Source organism: Podarcis raffonei, chromosome 4, assembly GCF_027172205.1.
Source record: "Podarcis raffonei isolate rPodRaf1 chromosome 4, rPodRaf1.pri, whole genome shotgun sequence".
Lineage (NCBI taxonomy): Eukaryota > Metazoa > Chordata > Lepidosauria > Squamata > Lacertidae > Podarcis > Podarcis raffonei.
The window spans coordinates 4897471-4925262 of record NC_070605.1 but is presented as its reverse complement, the minus strand read 5'-3'; the positions used below and the strand labels follow the sequence as shown (position 1 = coordinate 4925262).

Sequence of the window (27792 nt, the reverse complement as noted above, 5' to 3'; positions counted from 1 at the left end):
AGGTTCTGCCAAGGGAGAGAGGGCTGAGCTGGAGGGACTCGGCTTTGCAAGGGTTAAAGGGAACAGAGCTGCCTTCCTAGAGAGGACAGGAAGCAAGAGGGGGCTGGTCCTCCAGAGCCAAGGCCCCTCCCTCCCCAGTCCTTTCCTGCAAGGAAGGGGGGGTGTTGCTTTGCTGACTCTCCTGCAAGGGCCGAATCGCAGCCCCCTCCTGGGATCTGGTGAGTCCATAGCTGTCAACTTTCAGATTGGAAAATAAGGGATCAGCAGCCTTGAAAATAAGAGATCGGCAGCCTCACCTGTCCCTGGGACAGTGTACGGGATATCTAACAATATCAGCGGGAAGCAGCGGGAAACGGCGCTGAAATAAGGGAATTTCCCGCAAGAAAAGGGAAGGTTGACAGCTATGGGTGAGTCTCCTTTCTCTCCCCCCAGAGGGTGCAGTGGGGAGACTGTGGGGGTCCCAGGGCTGCAGCAGGGGAGGGGGCCTAGGGGGCCTGATCTGCTCCTGCAGGAGGGGGACCCCAAGTCAGGGAGGAGAGGGTCCTGCCAGGGAGGGGCCAGGTCTGCAACTCTCTCCTTCCTGCAGATCAGAGGATCCCTGACTCCCACGAAATCTCCCTTCTTTAAACAAAGGAGTCCCTGGGACTTTAACTCTGTGTGACATCGCTCAGCCTCATTGCACAACAGAGGGAACATCTGCAAATGGTTTTCCAAAGCTGAACAGGAGGTGGACTAGCCCCCCCCCAAAAAAAAACCCACGTGGAGGAAGGAAGGGAAGGTGGGAGAGAAATAAAGAGAGGGATCCCAGGCCATAGTCTGGCTGCTGCATTGCAAACCAGTTTGTGTTAAGCTATCTAACAGAACAACAAAAAAATCAAGGGAGATGTCTTTGGCTCTGCCCACTTGGCCCTCAGGGGGTTGGCCAGATACATTCCTGGCCCTCGGAAGAGAGAAAAAGAGACCTGACCCCACGAATCTGTCTGGACAGTGGCAGAGATTGCAGAAAAGGAGACAGAAGCAGGGAGTGGAGGTGGGGTGAGGGTGGGGCTGGGGAGCAACTCCTGAGGACCCCCAGGTCAGGACCCCCACTAGAGAAAAGCATCCATTTATCACAAGATACAAATGACTCCTTTGTCATTCGGTTCTGACTTCATGCATTGACTGGGAGGCAGCAGAAACCAGGTTGATTAATGTGACAGAAATCCCTTCAGTTGCCTCCACAGTTTGCATTGCTAGAAGGCTAGAGACTTATTTCTTCTCCTCTTCCTCCTCCTCTTTCTTTTCAAAAAGATATCTCATGGTCTGGGATGCGGTGCACTTCAGCCCTTGTTCCTAGCAAGGAGCATCCATGCTTGCTCAGGGAACCATTTCCCCCCCGTCCTACAAATTCTATAACAGAACAATGTATTTGCTTTGTAGGATTTGCTGCAGCTTCTCATTTAGACGGACAGAACTTGGCAGAAGACCAAAGGGTTCCTTCCGATCTCTCAGAGGCTTCCTGAGACCACAGATGGATGAGCGAGACTCAGCTGGCCCTCAAGCAGGAAGAGGCCATGCCAGCCAAACTGGGAGCACTGGGGGATTCTGGGAAAACCTAGTGCAGAAAATCCTGGGTGAGGAGGACACCCTCCGCTCAGAGGTGCAGAGCCAGCAGTTGAGGCAGTTCTGCTGCCAGGAGGCCAAAGGACCCCGAGAGGTTTGCAGCCGACTCTACCACCTTGACCATCAGTGGCTGAAGCCGGAAAGGCACACGAAAGCTGAGATGCTGGACCTGGTGATCTTGGAGCAGTTCCTGGCTGTCCTTCCCCTGGAGATGGAGAGCTGGGTGAGGGAATGCGGAGCGGAGACCAGTTCCCAGGCGATAGCCCTGGCCGAAGGTTTCCTCCTGAGTCAGGCAGAGGAGAGAAAGCAGGTGAGAGAGACTTTCCTCTGGATACTCCCAAGGGGCTCCAAACAGGACAGAGAACATCCCATAATGGTCTGCTGATGGCCCATCCATTTTCTGGGAAAGCATCCATGGAATGAGATCTCACACCCTTCAAGTCTTTGTCATTCTTTTTCTAGTATTTCTCACCATTCTCTGTTTTGAATCCTTGTTTCTTTCTCAGGGAAAGGATCTCTTTGCAGAAATGGACCTGGATTCCTGTGAGGCAGAGAGGCCTCCGTTGGACACCAGAGAGAGGCCACTGGGTAAGGAGGAAGGTGGTTTTTCTTCACTGGTCTCATTCTGTTGGTTTCCCAACTCATCTGAGGGTTCTTTTCATCTTGTTTTGGGGATAGATGGTTGGGAACAAGGGTCCAGAGGAGGGGAGATGTATTTCTGCACAACAAACATATGAAATGCGCACAAACGTTCAAATACTCTCAGTAGGTAAGTCTTTCTCAAAGGCCCATCTGTAGTTAGAGATGCCCTGTTTCACCTGTGAGAGAAGCAGGCACTCCTGGCGTCCTGCTTACCTTTTTTCTCTTGCAGGTGACAGAATGATGCCGGCAAGACCTCCTGATCCGCCTTTTCATGGGGGCAAAAGGGAAGCAGCGGCTGTGGAACCAGATCAGGTCAGGGGAAGCTGCCTTGTGGGGACAGAGGCCGAGGGATGGAGCAATGTCATGGACTGGTTGGGCACAGAGGAATGGTGGGAGGAAGCAGCCGGGGAACCAGGAAAGGAAGACGGCTCAGAGCCGAAGGAGTGGAGGTGGAGGAAGGATGGGCGGTCAGAGGGAGAAGAGGGAGAAGTCTGTGAAGAGGAGGTGTCAGAAGCTGAAGGGGAAACAGGGCTTAGTGAGCTGGGAGACTCTGTGGCAGAATGCAGTGCAGAATCAGAGGCAGAAGAGGAAGGAGGCAAGTGGGAAAGGAAGGTCGAGAGGCAGAGGTGAGTCAGGAGAAGGAGGAGCCACCGGTGGCTCCCTCTCCTTTTGCCAGAAATGCAGGAATCTGCTAGATCATCCAAGACAGATGCCCATCCAAAAGAGGCTTATTTTATTTCTAGATTGATAACTGAATGCAAAAATAGGTATCTAAGCAGAATACAAATGAGAACAAATAGCGGCCTGGATTCACCTAACCAGCCCCATTGGCTGCAAAATGGGGCCTGCCTCCAATTCCTCCCCTTCTCCATGCCCCCATGAACCCCTCGAATTTGTCAGTGTGTGAGGGCCCTGCTCCTGCCACTCACCACCTGGCCCAGGGCGGGGCCTGAAGCCTCATAAGGACGGTTGTTGCTGCTGCTGCTCCTGCTGCCCAGGAGGACTCGGAGCGGCGCAATGTTCTTTTTTAAAGGGTTTTATTTTGTTCTTAAGGGGGGGGGGTCAGGGCTGCCGGGGAGTGGGTCCCAGCCCACAAAATAGCTGGGGCATGTTCCATGGGGGGGATGCACTGGGACAACCGATCTCAGTGATCACGGGTAGGAGGAGGAGTTACGCTAAGACCAGACCATGTCATTAGAGAGGAGGCAGGTTTAGTCGTTGTTGGAGGACTATCCCTGCCTCCAAGTCTGGTCCTGACTGGACGGATACTAGAATCAGCAAGGGATACCCACATGACCTGAAAGTGTTGCTGTGCAATGCCACGTCAATGATTCATAAAACCACTGCCATCCATGACTTGATCATGGATGGAGGACTTGACCTGGCATGTGTAACAGAGACTTGGTTGGATGAAACAGATGGGCCTGTCCTTGCCGCTGCTTGTCCACCAGGTTTCTTTTATGCACAGCAACCCAGGCTGTGTGGGCGGGGAGGGGGGGTTGCAGTGCCATGGTCGGATCACTTCCTGGTGCAACTGGACTTCTCCGCGACCCTTCCCCTCTGCATGGAGGTGGGACCGATTCAGATGGTCCGCCCCCACCACTTAATGGCTCCAAATGGTTTCCAGAGAATGGTAGGGGATGCTTTATCCCATGTTGATGGCCTTTCAGCTGATTCCCTGGTGGCCCGCTGGAATGTGGAGTTAACCAGGGCTATTGACTGTTTGGCTCCGAAGCGCCCTCTTCGACTGCATGGAGCCCGGACAGCCCTGTGGTTTTCCACGGATCTGAGGGCAATGAAACAATCGCTGAGACGGCTAGAGCGCCGGTGATGGATAACTCATTCTGAAGCTGACCAGACACGGGTTAGAGCTCAATGTCGAGGCTACCAAGTGGCGGTAGCGACGGCAAAGAAGACTTTCTTCGCCGCCTCTATTGCATCTGCAGAAAACAGCAGCAGGAGACTTTTTCAGGGGGTTCGCAATTTAGTGGAACCACCTGCTACATCGGGGCCCAGTATGGGCCACATGATCTCCTGCAATGATTTTGCAAAGTTTTTTGCAGATAAAGTCGCTCAGATTCAGGAAGAGGTAGACTCCACCGTGGGAGCAGGGCCGGGGCGGGAGAGTGCTAGTGTCCTGTCTAGTCAAGTTGTGTGGGATCAGTTCCAACCTGTTACCTCCGAGGATGTGGACAGGCTGCTTGGACAAGTGAAACCAACCACCTGTCTCCTTGATTCTTGCCCATCCTGGCTTATAAAAGCTAGCCGGGAAGGGCTGGGAGATGGGCTTCGTGGGGTTGTGAATGCTTCTGTCTGTGAGGGAGCCTTCCCAGACCCGCTGAAAGAGGCAGTTATCAAACCGCTTATTAAAGAACCATCTTCAGATGGTGCCAATATGGCTAACTATCGCCCAGTCTCAAATCTTCCATTCTTGGGCAAGGTGATTGAGCACGTGGTTGCTAAACAACTCCAGGCACGCCTGGAAGAAGTGCACCATTTGCATCCCTTCCAGTCGGGATTCAGGCCTCATCATGGGACTGAAACTGCCTTGGTCGCACTGGTTCGATGATCTCCGGTGGGCTAGGGACAAAGGTGAGAGCTGTTTCCCTTAATTGTTATGGCAGATGGTAAAGAGAGAGACTTAGCTCAAGAAAAAACATTGAGATCTGGGAAAATTTTGCAGACACATAGAACATCAATACCTGGTCCTTTGACACCGGCTCCATCTGCAGCTGCCACAACACAATCTAAGAAAGTAATGTCTTCGGAACAATTGTTCGCTGATGCGTTAGGTAAGATAAATAAATCGCTGGAACAACTCAATAAGAAAGTTGATGAAACTAATAAGAAAGTTGATGATGCAGTCACTTTATAAAGCAAAACACAGAATCTATAAAGCAAAATACAGATTCTATTGAGAAATTGCTAGAGGAAAATAAAAAAATAAGGCAAACTGCAGAGGAGGCTAAAGAAAAGGCTGAGGCTGCTGAATCTAAGGTCATTGCCGTAGATGCCAAAGTAATAAAATTGGAATCAGAAGGAATCCCAGACCTGCAGAAACAACTGGATGAGCATAAGCAGAAATTGTCTATGATTGAACTTAAGGAAAAACAGACGGACCTGAGGATTAGAGTGGTGCCAGAGCTGGAGAAGGACAGTTTAAAAGACTTTCTTACCCAGGAATTTGTTGACTTTTGGGGTTTGGAACTGGACAAAGAGGATTTTAAAATTGTGTCAGCCTTTAGACTTGGAAGAGGAGGAAGGAAAGAGAAGAATAGGATAAGGGACTGTTTGATTACTCTCAGATCTAAAGACGAAAGAGACAAAATTTTGGGCTGGCACTACTCGAAGCCTTTGGTAATACTACAGTCAAGAGTGGAGATCTTTAAGGACATTCCGAAATATCTTTTGGACCTTAGGTCGGATTATAGTGACTTGGTCGGTCTACTTAGAAAGAACAAAATTAACTTCAGGTGGGAGTTCCCTCAAGGCCTATCCTTTAGCTACAAAGGAAAGAAGATAAAGATAAAGTCAGTGGAAGACAAAGTTAAATTTTTGGATAAACACGAAGAAGATCTACAGAAGGAGCTGGGCCTGTGGAGTTTGGAACTGACAGGGTCAAAACTCCGTGGTGTCCTGTATCTGGGAGGAGGAGGAGCTTGTCGCAGAGTAGTGAGTCACAGCGTCTCTCTGCTTTCAGACTTGCTTTCGCTTCTGCCTGAGCAGCAGCTCAGCTCAGAGGCTGCGTGTGTGCTTTTGGAGCACGGCTGAGAATGTCACCAAGTTCCGATGGAGTGTGACTGATTTATGGCTTGTAAATAAACGCTTCTAGAGATAAGAACCGAACTGTCTCTGGACTTGATTTATCCCTCATCTCACACGGACACAGGACCGCTGCTACTCTGCTCTCCTGCCAGGTCAGCTTCCAAGCAGAGCCGCGCAGCGGAAGCGTGACTGGACGCAGGGGTTTTATTTTCCCGCAAAGGTTATGGCGGTACGTGTTTCCTGACAAGTGTGAGAAGGGAGAAGGCTGCCAGCGGTGAGTTGCTGTCATCTCCTGCCAGGAAGGGCAGTGGGAGGATGCTGGAGAGCGGAGCCAAGAGCCAAGAGGGACGGCTGCTTCGAGAGTCCGGTTTGCTGGCAAACTTGTGAGTACGCTGAAGCCCCGGGGGGGAGGAAGAATGGCTGCTGCACAGGCACAGCAGAGCCAAGAGAGCTTCCCCGGTGAGAGGCTGAATGGGGCCAACTGGGAGGCCTGGTCAAGAAGAGCAAGGGGGTGGTTTGTGGCCACAGGGCTCTGGAGTCCAGTCCAGAAGGAGCCGGCCCCACCCATGCATGCTACTGTTCTGCTGAGTGAGAGGGAGCAGAGAGAGCTCTGCATGTTGAAGGCAAGTGTGGACGCTTTGCTGTTGCCCCACCTGGAGGGCGTTAAATCGGCTCAGGCCGCCTGGCAGGTGCTGAGGAGTCTGTGCGAAAGCTCAGCAGGAGCCAAGGGCCGGGAGGAAGCCGAGGGCCAAGGGAGCAAGCCTCAGGCCGAAGTGAGAGCCAGACCAGAGGGGGCTGTTCCGGGAAGCTGTTTCTCTGCTTCGACATGTCTGTGTGCTGGAGAGAGGCTGAGAGCTGTGAAAGAGGGCACAGGCTGCACCCCAAGAAGGTGTGGGGGGGCAGGCCAGGCAGGCCATTCCAAGAGCTCTGAGAAAGCCAAAGGCTCTGAAAGTTGTTTGTGCTTTGAGACGACGTCCAACAGCGCTGGGAAGCATCCACTAGAGGCCCAGGCTGCAAAGGACACCGGCCAGCGTGGAATGTCAACAAAGCAGGTTCCCAAGGCCGGTTCCCAGCAAAGACGTGGGAAAGCAGCAGGCCAGGAGAAAAACAAAGACAAGGCGTCTTATCACCTCACAGCTGCGATGGTGTCTCTGAGAAAAGGCAAAAGCCTCAGTCGGGGGGAGGCTGTGGCCATGGCAACCGATGGGAGTGCGAGCAACGCCACGGCATCTTTGGAAAACAGCCAGAGACACTCTTTATCTCTCGTGGTCGATTCGGGAGCTTCGCATTGCCTAGTGACCTCTAGAGGGCTCCTGAGGAACTGCAAGACAGTTAAAACTGGACGCTATGTTACCTTAGCAGATGGGTCTCAAAGACCACTGACTGAATCTGGGTTTCTTTATTGTTCTTTTATAGATCATTGGGTGCAAGCTTATGTGGTTCCAGAGCTTGCCCACTCTCTTTTAAGTGTGCCAGCTCTTATGGCTGCTGGGTTCGATGTTCTGTTCTCTAACAATTTGTGTTCCTTCTACAGGGATGGGAAGAAGATCTACAGTGTCCAGAGAAGAGACAGGCTCTTTCTGGTGGAGATGCCCATTGAAGATGGGGCTGGTGGGAAAATGGGGCTGGTGGAAAATGGGGCTAGTGGAGAGTCCGTTGAAGACGCCCAAGGGCAGTGTGCTAATGTCCCACCACACCATGATTGTATACACTTATGGCACAGGAGATTTGGGCACGTAGGGTGGTCATATGTGAGGAAGGCCACAGGCAACACCATTGGGTGCAGGTTCAAAGCATGTGACAAATACCTAGATTGTCAAGCCTGTAAGCAATCAAAGGTCACAACATGCTCATACCCCAGGTCTGAGAGGAGAACCAGTAAACCCTTTGAACTTGTCCATGCAGATTTGTCGGGCCCCATGCCGACACCTTCGTTAGCTGGATCTAAATGGGTTTTGCTTCTGGTTGACGATTTTTCTAAACATTCTTGGGTTTTTGCGCTGCAACAGAAGTCAGAGGCAGCTGCACTGATCAGGGATTGGATCACAGCGGTAGAGCTACGGTTCTCTACCAAGGTGATTTCCTTTCAATCTGATCGGGGGGGAGTTCACAGGTTCTGCGCTGCAATCGTTCTTCAGGCAGAAGGGTATCAGTCATCGACTGACGGCCCCCCACTCTCCGCAACAGAATGGGGTTGCAGAGAGAAAATTTCGCACACTACAGGAGTCAGCGAATGCTATGTTGGCAGACTCGGGTTTGCCACAGCGCTTTTGGGCTGAGAGTTATAAGACGGCATGCTTTGTTCAGAACAGGGTGTTCAATTCCAGTGTAGGGGACACACCGTACTTTCTGCTTCACCGGAAGCAGCCTAAAGTGGGTTTTCTGCGCACTTTTGGGTCTACGGCTTGGGTTCTCATTCCAAAGGCCATGCGCAGAAAGGGTGAGCCAAGGTCTAGGAAGATGATCTTTGTAGGCTATGAGCCGGGTTCAAAGGCGTGGCGCTTCGCATACCCTACTGGCAACCAGTCCAAGCTGCTTATTAGCGGCAGTGCTGAGTTTTGCGAGCAGAGTGGGTGGAAGCGTCTTCACGGGAATCCGGATGTTCTGTTAGACTCAGATGAGGAAGAGGAGGAGGGCGAGGCTGAACCTGTTGCTGAGGTGCACAGTCCACAGCCACAGAGTCCAGAGCCGGGATCTCCAAGGGAGAGGCTCCGTATCTCTCCGAAAGGGAGTCCCAGGACCCCTCCACAGGTCTCTGTCAAGTCTGAGCTAAGGAGTGAACCATCCTCGCCAGCAGAACCAGCTGTTCGCCCTAAACGGCGCAGCAGGTCAGAGGGGGATGTTTCTGACACAGAGGATAGTAGGGTTGATCCAGGTGAATCAGGCGCAGTTCCAGAATTCACGCTGAGGAGGTCAGCAAGATCAACCAAAGGGAAGCCACCTGAAAGGTATGAAGCCACGAGTGTCTGGGTTGGTGTGGCTAGATGTGAACCTGAATCCTTTGAGGATGTTCAGAAGTTGCCTCGGGAAGAAGCCAGCAAATGGCATGAGGCGATGCAGAAGGAGATGAACTCAATGGAGTCTCTTGGAGTGTTCTCACTCACACAGCTGCCGGCTAACCAGCAAGCTGTAGGCTGCAGATGGGTTTACCGACTTAAACCCACAGAAGCAGGAGAACCACAGTACAAAGCTAGGTTTTAAGAGATCTCTTGCAGACAGTTGTCTTTACATTAGAGATTCAGGCTTGCAACAGCAAGTGGCTCAGGTGTTTGTTGATGACATCTTGCTCATGGCACGGACAGGTGAACAGGTAGAGAAGTTTGCTGAGGAGCTTGGAAAGCGGTTCAAGCTGAAGCAACTTGGAGATGTCAAGTCCTATCTAGGCGTAGAGATCACAAGAGCAAGTGATGGAAGCTTTTTGCTTCGCCAGAAAGGTAAGATTGAACAGTTGCTCGAGAAGTTCAGGATGTCTGATTGTGCAGGTGTCAGATCACCCATGGAGACTGGGTACGTGAAGGAGTGTCAGCAAGTAGAACGCGTGGTGTTCGAAAATACTGAGCTCTTTCAGTCAGCTCTGGGTAGTCTGTTGTATCTGTCACAGTGGAGCAGACCAGACATAGCGTTTGCTGTCAATCTGCTCAGTAGAGAGGCTTCAAGTCCTAGTGTGCAGGCCTGGAATGGTGTTAAGCGGGTGCTACGTTACCTGCAAGATACCAAAGACTTTTGCCTCAAGATGTCAGCTGAGGGCGATGTCAAGCTGACCGCCTGGGTGGATTCGGATTGGGCTAACCTTGAGGACCGCAAATCAGTGTCAGGCCTAGTGGTGAAGTTTGGGGACTCAGTGATTGGGTGGAGGTCCCGGAAGCAAAGTCTCATAGCGCTTTCATCTACTGAAGCTGAGTTCAGTGCGCTATCAGAGGTTTGCAGAGAACTGGAGTTCTATGTGTGTTTGGTTGAGGAAATCTGTGGAGAGAATTGTCTGCCCGTTGTGGTGCATGAAGACAATCAACCATGCCTCAAATTGGCTGAGACAGGGCAATTCAAGGCGAGGACCAAACATTTAGACATACGGTTCCAGAATGTATGTCAGAGCGTTCATGAGGGGCTAGTTGCTCTGAAATACTGTCCCTCAACCAAGAACCTCGCTGATGGTTTCACAAAACCATTAACCTTCCAGAAGCACGAGGAGTTCTGTGAGGGTCTGTGTATGGGGAAAGCATTGTTGGCTACTGTCCCCAGATGCAGGACAAGAGGGGGTGTGGAGTTTGGAACTGACAGGGTCAAAACTCCGTGGTGTCCTGTATCTGGGAGGAGGAGGAGCTTGTCGCAGAGTAGTGAGTCACAGCGTCTCTCTGCTTTCAGACTTGCTTTCGCTTCTGCCTGAGCAGCAGCTCAGCTCAGAGGCTGCGTGTGTGCTTTTGGAGCACGGCTGAGAATGTCACCAAGTTCCGATGGAGTGTGACTGATTTATGGCTTGTAAATAAACGCTTCTAGAGATAAGAACCGAACTGTCTCTGGACTTGATTTATCCCTCATCTCACACGGACACAGGACCGCTGCTACTCTGCTCTCCTGCCAGGTCAGCTTCCAAGCAGAGCCGCGCAGCGGAAGCATGACTGGACGCAGGGGTTTTATTTTCCCGCAAAGAACCAGGATTGTTGGATAGAAGATCAGCGTTGGAAAGAAGCTCGCCATTACTAGATATAGCAGGACTATCCTACGGATTGGACAATATAGGGAAACCAACAGAGGAAGAGCAACTGCATGGTGCAGTTGGAGGGAAACTAAAGTAACCACATCATGGCACTGCAAATATTGAGTTGGAATATTAATGGCTGTAACTTCCCTGAGAAGAGACGTAAAATTTTTCATTTGTTGAAAAAAGAACAATTGGATTTGATTTGCTTACAAGAAACACATGTGATTAGGCTTCATAGGAAAATCCTCATTAATAAAAGATTGGGACAAGAATTTATCTCATCAGACAAGGTTAAAAAACGAGGAGTAGTAATTTACGCAAAGGAGAACCTGTCACCAAAATTTGTTTTTAAAGATGACCAAGGCAGACTCATAGCAATTGAAATTCAAATACAAGGAGAGAAATTTCTAATTGTAGGCATTTATGCACCAAATGAAGGGAAGTCGGAATTTTTTAAGAAGCTACATGAGACTTTGTTGGATTATATGGATTACAACATGATTTTGATGGGGGACATGAATGGGGTGGTTTCTATAAACATGGACAAGGCACAGAGACATGTAGGATGGAAGATTACCAAAAACTTTCTTTGATATGACAGACACTCTGGACTTGATTGACACTTGGAGATTGAAGAACCCTTTGGAAAGAGAGGGAACTTTTTTCTCTGAGGCTAAAATGACATGGACAAGAATTGACCAAATCTGGACAACTAGGGGGCTCGCCCCAAAGATCAGAAGGGTGGAAATTTGCCCTAAAACTTGCTCTGACCATAATGCCGTTAAGATGGAATTGAATCTGACACCAATCGGTTCCTTTAGATGGAGGATGAATGACACTTTGTTTAGAAATGAAGAAATAAACAAGAAGGCCCAAAAAACCTTGAGAGACTTTTTTGAGATAAATTTAAACACAACAGTTGAAAAAAGGGTAATTTGGGACACAAGTAAAGCAGTTATGAGAGGATTCCTGATACAACAGAATGCAATTAAGAAGAGGCTCCAAAATGAGAAAAAAGATAAAAACCTAGAAAAAATCAAAGAAGGAGAAAAGAAATTGAGAGTGAATCCAAAGTCGCAGGAGATCTTGAAAGAAATAAAGTTGCACCAAGTACAATATATGAAATTGATGAACCAAGAAATTGAATGGAAAATTAAGCAGATGAGACAAAAGACATTTGAATCGGCAAATAAATGTGGGAAATAGCTGGCTTGGCAAATGAAAAAAAGGCAAAAATTCAATACTATCACGAACTTGGAAGTGGAAGGAAAGAACATACAGAACCCAGTGGAGATCAGAAAGTGCTTCCAGAGGTACTTCAAACACCTATATACACAGGAGACACAGAAAGAAATAGACATTGACTGTTTTCTGAAAATAAATGGATTACAAAAAATCTCTCAAGAAAATAAACTAATGCTGAACTATAAAATAACAGATCAGGAAGTTGAAGTGGCCATTCAAAACATGCAATTAGGCAAATCACCAGGACCGGATGGTCTGACTGCAAGATACTACAGATCTCTGAAAGAATGGATAATACAACCTTTAAAGGATATCTGCAATGAAATATTGGAAGGGAAAAGGGCACCAGAATCGTGGAAGGAAGCTTATATTACACTTATACCGAAAACAGAATCTGGAAAGACACAGCTGAAGAACTACCGCCCCATATCTTTGCTTAATGTGGATTACAAAATTTTTGCAGACATTTTGGCTAAAAGATTGAAGAAGGTGTTAGCAGAAGGAATTCACAAAGATCAAGCAGGCTTTCTCCCGGGCAGACATTTGTCTGATAATACAAGGAACATAATCAACATTTTGGAGAAACTACAAGTGAACATTAATACTAAAGCTGTTCTTATATTTGTGGACGCGGAGAAAGCCTTTGACAACATTTCCTGGAGTTTTATGAAGGCTAAGTTAATTGTGAATAACGTAGTGACAGAAGAAGATAGAGAAAGGAACATGACAAGGTTGCCCAATTTCTCCATTGCTTTTTATATCAGTCCTGGAGGTCCTTCTAAACATGATTAGAAGGGACCAATTGGTTAAAGGTATACAAGTTGGAGCTAAACAGTACAAATTGAAAGCATTTGCTGATGATTTGGTATTGACATTGCAGGAGCCAGAGCCTAGCACTAAAAGAGTATTGGAATTAATCCAAGAATTTGGTCAGGTAGCAGGTTTCAAGCTGAACAAAATGAAAACTAAGGTCCTTGAGAAAAATCTAACAGAGATTGAGAAAGAGAGGTTCCAGAAGGAGACAGGATTAACATTGGTTAAAAAAGTGAAGTATTTAGGGGTTAATATGACAGCTAAAAATGTGAATTTATTTAAAGATAACTATGAAAAATGTTGGATGGAAGTGAAAAAAGATTTAGAAATTTGGTCAAATCTGAAGTTATCACTGCTGGGCCGAATTGCTGCTATAAAAATGAATGTATTGCCTAGAATGTTGTTTTTGTTCCAAGCATTACAAATTATAGATAAAATGGATTGTTTCAAGAAGTGGCAAAGAGATATATCAAAATTTGTCTGGCAGGGCAAGAAGCCTCGAATAAAATTTAAGATATTGACAGATGCTAAAGAAAGAGGGGGATTTGCCCTGCCAGACTTTAAACTTTATTATGAATCAGCCGCTTTTTGCTGGCTGAGAGAATGGCTGCTTCTTGAAAACACTGATGTGTTGGACTTAGAAGGTTTTAACAATGTATTTGGATGGCATGCATATTTGTGGTATGACAAGGTCAAAGCACACAAAGCATTTAAAAATCATATTGTCAAGAAATTTTTGTTTAATGTATGGACAAGGTATAAGGATTTGCTTGAAAATAAAACCCCAAGGTGGCTGTCTCCAATGGAAGCGAAAGCTCAGAAAAAGCTCAATATGGAGGTTAAATGGCCGAAATATTGGGAAATTTTGGAACAAGAGGGAGATAGGTTGAAACTACAGAGTTTTGAAAAATTAAAAAATAAAGTGTGTGATTGGCTCCATTATCATCAAATAATGGAGGCATACAATTCGGACAAGAAAATTGGATTTCAGGTGGAAAAATCAAAATTGGAAACATTGTTGTTAGATTCCAAAAGTAAGAATTTGTCAAAAATGTATAACTTGCTGTTGAAATGGAATACCCAGGATGAAACTGTGAAATCAGCTATGATTAAATGGGCACAAGATGTAGGACATAATATCATGATGGCTGCCTGGGAACAGTTATGGACCACAGGTATTAAATTTATGGCGTGTAATGCCTTAAGAGAGAATATAATGAAAATGATCTATAGGTGGTACATGACACCAGTCAAGCTTGCAAAAATCTACCATTTGCCCGATGACAAATGCTGGAAATGTAAAGAGTCTGAAGGTACAGTCTTTCACCTTTGGTGGACATGCCCAAAGATCAAGACCTTCTGGGAAATGATCTATAATGAAATAAAAAAGGTATTTAAATATACCTTTCTGAAGAAACCAGAGGCCTTCCTCTTGGGCATGGTTGGCCAATTGGTGCCAAAAAAGGATAGAACTTTCTTTATGTACGCCACAACAGCAGCAAGAATACTGATTGCAAAATATTGGAAGACACAAGATCTACCCACTCGGGAAGAGTGGCAGATGAAGGTGATGGACTTTATGGAAATGGCCGAAATGACGGGCAGAATCCGGGACCAGGAAGAAGAGTTGGTGGAAGAAGATTGGAAGAAATTCAAGGCATATTTACAAAAATATAGCAAAATTGAGGAAGTTTAGAAGGAGTCTGGAAAGAAACTATGTGACTTTTGTATAAATACTATAAAGGACTTAAGTTAAATAGACGGTCGAAGGAAATGAGGGAAAGTAAAATTTTACTATGTTAAGATAAATTATTGGTTAACAATTTGGGAAAGATGGAAAGAATTTGCTGAAATAATTAATTGAAGCAGAATACAAAAAAGGGAGGCGGGAGGAGGTCAAAGAAACAAGCTAATGAAGTTAGGTCAATAAGGTTTATTCTATTTTTCTGTATTTTCTCTTTTGTTGTTTGATTGTTTTTGTTTTTCTTGATATTTTTGTTGTTGTTTCTTCTTTTTTCTGTTTTGCTGTGTTTTTAAACTTTAATAAATATTAATTTTTTAAAAAAAAACAAAGGTGAGAGCTGTTTCCTAGTTCTGCTGGATCTCTCAGCGGCATTTGATACCATCAACCATAACATCCTTCTGGACCGTCTTGAGGGGCTGGGAGCTGGGGGCACTGTCATAGAGTGGTTCCGCTCCTTCCTCCTGGGCCATGTCCAAAAAGTGGTGGTGGGGGATGAGTGTTCAGACCCCTGGGCTCTCACTTGTGGGGTGCCTCAGGGTTCCGTCCTCTCCCCCATGCTTTTCAACATCTACATGCAGCCGCTGGGAGAGATCATCAGGGGGTTTGGGCTGGGTGTTGATCAGTATGCAGATGATACCCAGCTCTACCTCTCTTTCAAATCGGAACCAGTGAAGGCGGTGAAATTTCTGTGTCAGTGTCTAGAGGCGGTTGGAGGATGGATGGCGGCTAACAGATTGAGGTTGAATCCTGACAAGACAGAAGTACTATTTTGGGGGGACAGGAGGCATGGTGTGGGGGACTCCCTGGTCCTGAATGGGGTAACTGTGCCCCTGAAGGACCAGGTGCGCAGCCTGGGAGTCATTCTGGACTCGCAGCTGTCCATGGAGGCACAGGTTAATTGTGTGTCCAGGGCAGCTGTTTATCAGCTCCATCTGGTATGCAGGCTGAGACCCTCCCTGGCCGCAGACTGTCTCTCCAGAGTGGTGCATGCTCTGGTTATCTCTCGCTTGGACTACTGCAATGCGCTCTATGTGGGGCTACCTTTGACGGTGACCCGGAAACTACAACTAATCAAAAATGCGGCAGCTAGACTGGTGACTGGGAGCGGCCGCCGAGACCATATAACACCAGTCTTGAAAGACCTACACTGGCTCCCAGAACGTTTCTGAGAGTGGCTGGGGAAACCCAGCCAGATGGGCGGGGTATACATAATAAATTATTATTATTATTATTATTATTATTATTATTATTAACAGGAAGGGTTTCTTTTAGGGTGCAGTGTGCTTTGAAGATGTCGCTGTTCGTTTCACGGACGAGGAGTGGGCGTTGCTGGATCCTGACCAGAGAGCTCTGCATAAGGACGTCATGGAGGAGAACCGTGGGATCGTGGCCTCTCTTGGTAAGGCTCCCTGTGGGATCGTCATATCTGCCTGGAAATTCAAAAAATACGTCTATGGACCAACCTCATATATTTTCACAGAGTTCAGCAGCGCCCCCTATAACACCTGGGAACCTAACACCCCCACAATAAACAGTAACTTACACTTTTTTCTTTGAACAATCTTCTTCAAAATATTCCTTTTTCTACCACGATTGGGCTGGTCTGCACTGCCCAGGCTATCTTCAGTGTCAGCTTCAACCTTCCACAATTTTGACCAGTACTATATATCAGACAAAACAACATTCAACAACTCTTCAGAATCTAATAATAAATATGTTGGTAAAATGACAAACAACACAGGTAATGAACACACACCCAACTCGTTTCATTTCTTCTCCATTTGTTCCTGAGGCTCTAATCCCTTTTTGTCTCCATTGCAGATTCTGATGAATTGGAAATTGAGAGCAAAGGTGACCACGATAAAATCCCCAGAGAGAAGAAGGCACGTAAAAATTTGGAGTGTGGAGAAAGCTGCAGTCAGAGCTCCCATTCCACTTCCCATCAACAAAATCTCATTGGAAAGAAACTCTATCAGTGCATGGAATGTGGAAAAAGCTTCAGGAAGAGCTCCGCTCTCACTTCCCATCAAAGAATTCATACAGGGGAGAAACCCTATCAGTGTGTGGAATGTGGAAAGAGCTTCAGTCAGTGTGCCCATCTCACTTCCCATCAAAGAATTCATACAGGGGAGAAACCCTATCAGTGAGTGGAATGTGGAAAGAGCTTCACTGATAGCTCCGATCTCACTTCCCATCAAAGAATTCATACAGGGGAGAAACCCTATCAGTGTGTGGAATGTGGAAAGAGCTTCAGGAGGAGCTCCGATCTCACTTCCCATCAAAGAATTCATACAGGGGAGAAACCCTATCAGTGTGTGGAATGTGGAAAGAGCTTCAGTCAGAGTGCCCATCTCACTTCCCATCAAAGAATTCATACAGGGGAGAAACCCTATCAGTGTGTGGAATGTGGAAAGAGCTTCAGGAGGAGCTCCGATCTCACTTCCCATCAAAGAATTCATACAGGGGAGAAACCCTATCAGTGTGTGGAATGTGGAAAGAGCTTCAGTCAGAGTGCCCATCTCACTTCCCATCAAAGAATTCATACAGGGGAGAAACCCTATCAGTGTGTGGAATGTGGAAAGAGCTTCACAGATAGTTCTGCTCTCATTTCCCATAAAAGAATTCATACAGGGGAGAAACCCTATCAGTGTGTGGAATGTGGAAAGAGCTTCAGGAAGAGTTCCAATCTCACTAAGCATCAGAGAATTCATACAGGGGAGAAACCCTATCAGTGTGTGGAATGTGGAAAGAACTTCAGGAAGAGCTCCTCCCTTACTTCCCATCAAATAATTCATACAGGGGAAAAACCCTATCAGTGCATAGAATGTGGAAAGAGCTTCACTGATAGCTCTAAACTTACTTCCCATCAAAGAATTCATACAGGGGAGAAACCCTATCAGTGCGTGGAATGTGGAAAGAGCTTCACTCAGAGCTCCCATCTCACTTCCCATCACAGAATTCATACAGGGGAGAAACCCTATCAGTGCGTGGAATGTGGAAAGAGCTTCACTCACAACCACAGTTTCATTTCCCATCAAAGAATTCATACAGGGGAGAAACCCTATCAGTGCGTGGAATGTGGAAAGAACTTCAGGAAGAGCTCCTCTCTCACTTTCCATCACAGAATTCATACAGGGGAGAAACCCTATCAGTGCGTGGAATGTGGAAAGAGCTTCAGTCAGAGTGCCAATCTCACTTCCCATCACAGAATTCATACAGGGGAGAAACCCTATCAGTGTGTGGTATGTGAAAAGAGCTTCAGAAATAGCTCCTCTCTCACTTCCCATCACAGAATTCATACAGGGGAGAAACCCTATCAGTGTGTGGTATGTGAAAAGAGCTTCAGAAATAGCTCCTCTCTCACTTCCCATCAAAGAATTCATACAGGGGAGAAATCCTATCAGTGCGTGGAATGTGGAAAGAGCTTCAGTCAGAGTGCCAATCTCACTTCCCATCAAAGAATCCATACAATGGTCAGATAAACCATTATACAGCTTTAGGAGCCAGGCAAATCCGCACCTTTTTAACCAGGCTTTTGGCTGATTGACATCTAATGCCCTTTTAATATGTGGTGTTTCTTTTTTTATATTTTTTTATGTTGTAACCATCCTGAGACCTGTGGGTGTAGGGAATAGGTGCCATCTCTTAAAGGCCTAGGGGTCCTTGCCCCACCCCCAATAAAATATTTAAGGATGCCACCCCCCAGTTTTTGGTCTGTTGTTTTCATACACAACCTTTTTTTCTTCTGCAACTTGGCATACAATTTCTCTTTCAATTTGCCCTCTTAAAAAAAAACACGCAGAAAGGTCATGAGGAAAACAAAATACAAGAAGATACAAACATGGACAGGTCCCATCTTTGCGGGCAAAATGGAAAAGTTGCTTTGAAGCAGGCTTTCCCACACTTGGGTCCCCAGCAGCTCCTGGACTACAGTTCCCATCATCCCTTCCCACTGGTCCTGCTAGCTAGGGATGATGGGAGTTCTAGTCCAAAAACAGCTGGAGACCCAAGTTTGCTTTAAAGGGAAAATAGGCTGGCCCTGTGACACCCTCTGCTGGCCAAAAGCACTGCCCCAGAATCTGAACCACCCCCAGTACTGTTAATTGGAATTAATAGAGCGCAAAACTGAAGTTTGATCGGTACTTCAACCTCTAGGGAGCTTCTAGGTGCTTTCTGCACCACCTAGAGTACCCACAGAATTGTGGCTTCTACTGGCAACACACACAGGAGAACAAATGAAAGACAAACACAAGGGGCAGGAAAAAACCTGGAAAGGGCCATACCAAATGGACATCCGGTGTGAAGAGGTCACTTTCCCCACTGCTGAACAATGCTACAGGTAGAGGAGATGGAATGCTAGAAGTTTTTCTGGGTCAAGGGGAGCTGCTGGGAAATTGAACTACGGGCTCAAAATATTACTTTTTTTTCTAATGGCATGCATGCTGTGAAACAGAAGAGCAGTCTAGTACAACATGCCTAGAGTGAACATGTTTACACATGGGGAGGGATGTTTGTCCACCCAGCAGGTAAACTTCCTGTTTCCTTCTGGGCTGGGACAGACTTCCTCTGCATGTGACTAGAGGTGGGTGTGGCCTCACCTGTGCAGGTAATGACAAAAGCACAGGGCAGGGCAGCCATCTCTCTCTCTCTTTCACCACATGCATCGAAGACACAACATCTACTAAGCCAGAGATGCCCTCTTGGCTTCCAGCCAAGAGAGGAAAAAGGGACTGTCTTCTTAAGAGATAGACTCCAAGTGTATGTTACTTCATTAAGCTAAGTCTGCCTTCTGGGATCTGATTGTGAACAGAATGTGAGTAAACTCTTTTTATATTTTTGTAAAAGACTGTGTCGTCTCTTCTATTTTATGAGGGAATAAGGGGAAAATACCAGAACAGTTATTATAGAGGCTTTAGCGAGCCTGAGCAAACGCAGACACTGCAAATTTAAAATAAAAGGGAATGTTACTCTGCTGATATTGTGGAAGTTGTTAGCACAAGTTGGATAAGGATATACTCAGACAATATATCCTTTCCTGCATCCCTGAACATTCCCACACATGCATCATATGATGGATTGTGCAAGGCGGGCCTTACCTGGCCCTCCACCAATATTTTATCCAAGTCAGCACCACTGGGTCATGTGGCTTCCAAATTAAAGACATAAATCTCCTTCCTTTGCACAAGTTCCAGCTTGTCAATATCCTCATTTGTGCTTTTAAAATTTATTTGCCCTTCATCTGAAGTTTTTACAATATAAACATACAGGATGAAAGCATGGCTTTCTCAAAAACAAGACAAGCTAGAGAAATCTCTCCTTCTTTTCTTTTCTTGGATGGATTAAAAACTTTGTTGATCAGGGGACTGTTGTGGAAATAGTGCATCTTGATTTCAGTAAGGCTTTTGACAGCGTCCTCTGTGATATTTATGTGAGGAAGCTGGTAAAGTGTGACTGAATGAGGTAACTGTTAGGTGGATTTGACTGACCCAACCCAAAGAGGACTCCTTCATGGTTCCTCCTCATCCTGGGGAAAAGTGACAAGAGGGGTGCTGCAGGGTTCTGTTCTGGGCCCGTTGTTGTTCAACGTCTTGATAAGTGACTTGGATGAAGGAACTGAGGGGATGCTCATCACATTTGCAGACGAGACCAAACGGATCATAATGGCATCCTCTCTCTTCTTCAGCAACAGACAGGGAGACAAAGAACAGTGCAAAAGCACAGCAGAGCGGAAGAGATAAGGCTGACTTCTGTTCTTACACTTCCCAAGCCTAGGAAAGTGAACAGGGGCATGTGACATACTAGCAACAGGGTGCTCCCCCACACGCAGGGGAGAGGAGGAGGACCCCGAGCCATGCATGAAAGCCCTTATATAGACATTTTTAATTGCCCGCCCTGGAGTCCAAGACCACCCCTAGAAACATCATACATACACCATAGAAGAGGTGTAGCCCAAGGACACCCCCCCCCAGATACATCATACCCACATCACAGAAAAGGCTGTCAGCCCCCTCCCTGTCATAGACTTTGGAAAGAGATAGCTGTGGCCACTCTGGTGGCTTTTGTTGTTGCTGCTGCAGGTAATAAATAGTCTTGTGGTCACGAGGAATTGGGCAGAGGGTTTTCCATCACTGGGTCTGCGCTGACATCTGTAGAAGGGATATCCTGTAAGCGGGAGGGTGGGGCAGGACTGTTGGGACTTGAAGAGACAGTTATAAAGGGAAGAGATAAAAGCCAAAAGGGGGAGAATCTCCTTCAGTTTTCTTGGGAAGCTTCAAACAATAAAAATCTTGGCGAGTTTTTTTTTTAAAAATAATATTTTATTAAGTTTAACAATAGAAAAGTAGAACAATAAAAACACAGAGAAAATATAAAACACAACAATACAAACTTTCACGATACATAAAATACAAACATTTAACAAGAAAACAACAACAAAAAACAATCAACACTCAAAAAGTAGAATAAGGAAAACACAAATCACTCTTTTCCAATTATTCATCTTCAATTAACTTATTTTCCTGACTTCCTCACGCCTCCCTTTTTTATATCCCTTTTTAACAATTAGTTCAGCAAATTCGTATCCAACTACTTTATCCTTATTTAACTTTATCCTTATTTAACTTGGCGAGTTAAGCATTTTATTCATTTCAATATTATTATCCCATTTCCATATAATTACTACTGTTATTATATGCTAAAATTACAAAAAAGTAAAAATATAAAAGGAAAACAAAAGGAAAAAAGAAAGATTACCAGTTAAACAATTTTTTCCAGATAAAAAATAAATGGACTTGACAGAACAACAGCGGATTTTTTTAAAAAAACATATTATTAAATAATACAAAGATATTATCAGAACCACACAGATTGTTACTAGACTGGAACCTTAAGGACTAGGAGGTGAAGGAGGTGAAGGTGAAATGGACACACGATTGTGGATATCCAATGAAGATGAAAAATGAGGGAAATTATGGGAAAAGACTTAAAATTCACCACATGCTATTTGATTTTTAGATGGTACCTGACCCCATCCAAATCAGTCAAAATAAATAAATATCAGCAATAAGTGTTGGAGATGCAGACAAAATGAGGGAACCTTATTCCACATGTGGTGGACATGTCCCCAAAGAGAAAATAAAATAAAAGAAATGCTATTTATTTTAAAGAAAACCGAAGCCTTCCTATTTGATATTCTAATGATAAGCATACCAAATGAAAATAAAATAGAGTTTCTTTACACGACAATAGTGGCTAGGATGTTAATAGCAAAATACTGGAAAATGAGTTAACATCAATAAGATGAGTAGCAATTAAAGTTGTGCTGGTACCTTGAACTAGCCACAATGGCAGAACTTTCAAGAGACTGAGATCTACTCCCAGTAATAAAAATCCTGCCAGTGATCTACCCATTGTCTCTGCCCAGAGTTCTTGAGCTTTTCTCAGGGAGCTGTGACCAGAGTTGTGGATCGACGACTAGATCATCTAACAAATTAAAATTATACAGTGGTACCTCGCAAGACGAATGCCTCGCAAGACGGAAAACTCACAAGAAGAAAGAGTTTTCCGTTTTTCGAGGTGCTTCGCCAGACGAATTTCCCTATGGGCTTCCTTCGCAAGACGAAAGCCCATAGGGAAATCTCCGGGGACAGCGGGGAAGCGCAGCGCGTCTTCCCCACTGTCCTCGGACCTCCTCCGAAGGCTGGCGGTGGGGCGGAGAGCCCTTCTCCCCGCGCCAGGATTCAGACGGCTGTTCTGAAGGCTGGCGGTGGGGCGGAGAGACCTCCTCCCCCCGCCAGGCTTCGGATGGCTGTTCTGAAGGCTGGCGGTGGACCGCCAGCCTTCAGAACAGGTCCGGGGACAGAGGAGAAGCGCAACGCGCCTTCCCCTCTTCCCGGACCTGTCCTGAAGACTTGCGGTGGGAGGAGGGTTTTCCTTCCCACCGCCAACATTCAGAATGCTGTTCTGAATGTTGGCGGTGGGGAGGAAAGCCCTTCTCCTCACCGCAAGCCCCGCAAGCTCCGGGAAGAGAGGAGAAGCGCAGCGCGCCTTCCCCTCTGTTCCCGGACCTGTCCGGAGAAAAGCCCTTCTCCGCACCGCCAGCCTGGCAAGCGGTTTCCATAGGAACACATTAATTGATTTTCAATACATTCCTATGGGAAACCGTGCTTTGCAAGGCAAAAAACTCGCAAGAAGAAAAAACTCGTGGAACGAATTAATTTCGTCTTGCGAGGTACCACTGTATAAACAATCGTGCTATAAAAGTACATACCATATATGAAGTATCCAGATAATGGAACTTATAACATAGTGGTTTCTGCAGTGAACAACAACTCTTACAATGTATATAGACAGGCACAGCATTGATTTTAGTTACAGGTGACAGCAATCTGCAGCTGTAAGGTTTTCTTCTTAAAGTGAGCCTTTTAAAACAACAAGTGTAAAACAAACTTTATCCATACACAGGTTTGTTAATTTGTTAAAATATGTTGAATTATGACATTATATTCATTTACATTACTTAGAATATGTACAACGGATGAAGCCCATGATATTGTGATAATGTTGCAGGAACACCCCCCCATCATTCAGTTTGTACAAACTTCACACACACACACTCACACTCACACACTACATACGCTACGCTTCTGTTATAAATTCATAGAAAATCAACCATACATCAGATTTTCACTGTTCTACTTTTATTTTACTCCATGAAGGAAGGACTACAAAATGGGGAAGGTTTGAAAGAGGGCAGCCATAATCCCTTGAGCATACCAGCACATCCACAGGAGCCCTGCCCAGTTGCTATGCCAACCCTGATGGTCCTAGACAGAAGACCATCAAGACCACAAAGAACTTGCATATGGGAGTGGATTCAGCATGGACAGGAACAAAGGACAATGATCAGCTCTTCCCTCTGGGGGCAGGAAACTGCAAACTCCCCTCTGTCACCTGGAAAGTACTCATGGGGAGGGGGAAAGGAAGAACCAGCCAGGGGACAGGACACTCAGGTTACCATCACAACCCCTCCTTTCTGTGATGTAGGTGTGATGTATCTGAGGGGTTGTCTTGGGTTACACCCCTTCTGTGATGTATGTATGATGTTTCTGGGGGTGGGCTTGATCTACAGGGTGGCAATTTCAAAAGTCTTTATAAGGCTTTGTACACTATTTTTCTGGGTCCTTCCTCTCTCCTGCAAGTGAGGGGAGCACCCTGTTGCAACAGTTCAATAAAGGCCAAGCCTACAGGCTGCTGTTTTGCTCCAAGTTATCCTGGTTGGTGTCTTTGTTTTTGTCCAAGGGAGCCCTCGGATTTTTCCGTTAACAGTTTGGCAACCATGCTCAGGGACTCTTGGTCCTCCCGTGAAGGTGAGGGGGGAGATAGAGGGGATCGGGCGCCACTGGGCAACCTTAGCCCAGGGATCCTTTTTCCTCTCCTTGCCTCCTCTTTGCGGGCGGTAATCAATCATCACCAGAAAGCTCAACCAGGGGAGCAAAGGCAAGGTCAAGCTGGCCAAAGAAAAGGATCCTGGGATCCACGAGAGACATTCAAGGATGTGAGTATGGTTTGAAGTTAGTACGGTGGGAGGGGGGTGGAAGAATAATGTCTCCACGGCAGCTGAACTTTTCTTTTTTCTCTCGACGTCTTCTCTCGGAGTGTGGCCGGAAGCGTCCTGGAAGTCCTTCTCTCTCTCTCTCCTGATTCTCTTCTTTGGAGCGTGGCCGGAAGGGTCGTGGAAAATCTCTCTCTCTCTCTCTGTCATTTGCTTCCTTTCAAACCTTTGTCTTCTCGGACCCCAGTCTGGCACTGCACGGTGCAAGCGTCCAGTAGGGAGACATAGTTCTAAGATCAGGCAGGAGGCTGTTGTGGACGGTAGAGCGGGAGGTTCAGGAAGAAGACGGGGCCCGCACTAGGATTAGTTTTGTGAGCAGCGCTGAGTGAATTCCGGATCCGTGGTTTTTCCGGGTTAAGAGACCCATGGTTTCCAGGCTAGTTCCAGGCTAGTCTGTGGTTTAAGTTATAGGCAGGGATTGCCTTTGGTTTCTGCTAGCCTTCTCTGGTCCGATCCGTCCAGATTTGCCCAGAAAGGGCCGAGAGGGGCACTTGAGTGTTAGACTGAATAATACTGATAGGATATTCTTTTCTCTCCCCCCCCCCCCTTTGTCCATCTCTTGTATCTCTGTTTATGTATCTCCTTGTGTAACTGGCTATCGAGCAACCCCCCCTCGGTATTAGAGGGAAATGGGAGCTCACTCTTCTAAACACCCTAGCTGGACTCCTCCTGACAACAAAGCTTCCGTGAAGCCTTTTTGCCCCAGAGAGGATTCTAATACGCCCCTCCAGTTTGTCATCTCCAATTGGGAAAAATATATAAAATAAAATAAGTTAAAGGGGCGAAATGGTCTTTCCAAGTCCAAATTGTGAGACCGTTGTAACTTTTAATGGGTGGCTTAGGTCCACCACCTGGAACCCAGGACACAGCGGCCACCTCAGGGATCCTTCAACAAAATCAAGGTGTGAACCCTTAGGGAGAGCTGAGCACATCAAATTTGTGTTGTTAAACTATAACCTAAAGCTAGAACATGAAACCGTAAACTTAATGGTGCTCAGAAGGCAGTAGATATAATAATAACCCAGCCTGAGAGCCCACGCATTAGAGAACTTAGCTTCTCTATAAATGAATAGGAGATGTACTCCAAGATTTAGATTTAAAGGGTTTGTGTTTACATTGGCTTCAGCATCCACAGACTATGTTCTTAAGTGCACATAGTTTTTAAACTTTAAATCTAAGGAAGCCATGTTGGGCCTTATCAATCTTAAACAGGACAAAAATGAGAATGAAGTGTGCAAATGTTTGTTATTTGAGAGAGGCTCCAAAGAGTCTTCCTCTGAGTGGGACAGAGGGGAGTTTGCAGTTTCCTGCCCCCAGAGGGAAGAGCTGATTATTGTCCTTTGTTCCAGACCATGCTGAATCCACTCCCATATGCAAGTTCTTTGTGATCTTGATGGTCTTCTGTCTAGGACCATCAGGGTTGGCATAGCAACTGGGCAGGGCTCCTGTGGATGTGCTGGTATGCTCAAGGGATTATGGCTGCCCTCTTTCAAATCTTCCCCATTTTGTAGTCCTTCCTTCATGGAGTAAAATAAAAGTAGAACAGTGAAAATCTGATGTATGGTTGATTTTCTATGAATTTATAACAGAAGCGTAGCGTATATAGTGTGTGAGTGTGAGTGTGTGTGTGTGAAGTTTGTACAAACTGAATGTTTGGGGGGGAGTTTCCTGCGACGATAAGAATATATGGAAGAGTATTGTTTATGTGAATGCGCAGCCGGTTACGTCTTGTGTGTTTGTCCATTCCAGGAACAGCATTCCTGACCCAGAGTTTCACAGGAAGTCCCTAAGATGATTCCCCTTTCAAACAGGATACGTGAACCTGGGCCAGTAGGGTCCTCCTCTCCGGCAGACGGACAACACCTTCCCCAAAGCCCCTTCCTCCCCCACTTCCCCATCACTCATCAGGATGGCTTTGGTGGTCTCCTGCTTGGAGCATTTCTGGGTTCAGAGCCTCCTGAGCTGAGCTATCTGGCAACCAGGATCACCTCCGGCAGGTATAGCTGATCTCCCTCCAGCAGATGAAAGGCAAAAGTCAGGCTGTCAGTTCCTCACAAAGGGAGGGCTTCTCCACATCCGAGAGTGCAGGGCAAGGAGGGCAGGTCTGAGTCCCTGCTCTGGTTCTCCCCAATATTCACCTCTGGGGGAGGGATGTGCAACCGCAGCACATCTGCAAAGAGAAGGACATGGGGACAGGTGAGTCCGTCCCTGAGCACCTGGCAAGGCTATTCCAAGAGTTTTCTCCTGGATTCCAAGCCCTACTGCAGGAGAGGAGGGACGCCCCAGGCCTTGATTGCCAATCCTGGCCTCCTTCAACCAGAATGTGGCTCCCCAGGCCAGGGGTAGACAAGCTAAGGCCTGGGGGCCGGATGCGGCCCAATCGGCTTCTCAATCCAGCCCACGGACGATTCAGGAATCAGTGTGTTTTTAGATGAGTAGAATGTGTCCTTTTATTTAAAATGCATCTCTGGGTTATTTGTGGGGTATAGGAATTTGTTCATCCCCCCCCAAAAAAATATAGTCTGGCCCCCCACATGGTCTGAGGGACGGTGGACCGCCTCATGGCTGAAAAAGGTTGCTGCCTCCTGCCCAGGCTAACAAGTTGGTCAATATCCGATTCCACTCCACCCTTTTAAAATTAAAATAACAAAATAGATCCCATCTCTCAGAGCATGTAAACCACATGAGTGGAAAGACCCCTGTGCCACTCACAGAAATAGGACTATACTTCCTTCTCCCACCTTTAAAGTAAACGTCTACGTAATGAAACCGAATCGACCCAAGTCTGCCTTCCTCCACCAATCTGAACTTCGCTCTTCAAGCCAAAAGACAGCACTTCCCTGTCCCCGGGCGAAACCCCCTGGCCTTTCATTGGTAGAGCCGCCACCACGCCTGTGGCGTTTACCTCCCAGGGACTGACTGAGCGGGGGGCGAGATGCTTTCAGCCTCAGACACTTGGCGGGTTCTGAAATGACCGTGCAGGCCAGATTCACGACCCTGACGGGCTGGATTCAGGCCAGGGAACATAGTTTGAGGACCCCTGTTCTACACTGATGGGGACATTCTGCATTCCAAGCAGATACTCTAGGACTCCCCGTATTTCCCTAGTCTTTCAACGTTATGCTATTAGCAACCGTGGAGATTCCACCTCCCTCTTTCGAGAGGAGAAAACTCACCTGATCAATTTAATAAATAATAATAATAATACATTTATACTCTGCCCATCTGGTTGGGTTTCCCCAGCCACTCCGGGCGGCTTCCAACAAAATATTAAAATACAATAGTCCAACAAATATTAAAAGCTTCCCTAAACATAATAACAACAACCATCCATTTCTGGAAAGGGAAATGGCATACTTTTGTATATTAGTATAAAAAGCATGCATAAGAAATTATTACTCATTTATGATGAGAATTGGATTTATTTATTTTGAACTTCGCTGGGTTCCTCCTTGGCAGCCAGTGCGATTGTTTATGCAGGGCTAGAACTCAGGACCCGCTGCCTTGAGGGTCATCTAAGAGCAGTTGGGCACAGATCGGACGGCCATCTGCCATGGATGCTTTAGCTGAGATTCCTGCATTCCTGGGGGTTGTAATTATTATTATTATTATTATTATTATTATTATTATTATTATTAATATTAATATTTATTTATTTATTTATTTATT

General features: G+C 46.4%; 2 protein-coding genes across 6 annotated transcripts in view; one reads left to right on the top strand and one right to left on the bottom strand.

The window, feature by feature from the left end:
• Positions 1–27792, bottom strand: part of LOC128412035 (zinc finger protein 420-like) — a 621951-nt gene that overhangs the window by 48714 nt on the left and 545445 nt on the right. The window contains exon 1 of one of the 5 annotated variants that reach the window (XM_053384851.1): positions 14312–14401. The exons of the other annotated variants lie outside the window; for them this stretch is intronic. The gene's annotated coding sequence lies outside the window, so the exon portion shown is untranslated. Of the gene's footprint in view, positions 1–14311; positions 14402–27792 lie in introns of those variants that run through there. 5 annotated transcript variants of the gene reach the window in all.
• The window catches only part of LOC128412184 (uncharacterized), a 31187-nt gene continuing 19738 nt past the window's right edge, over positions 16344–27792 (top strand). The window contains 1 exon segment of the mRNA XM_053385043.1: positions 16344–17833. Coding sequence (XP_053241018.1) covers positions 16490–17833 — 1344 coding nt within the window. The 5' untranslated portion in view covers positions 16344–16489.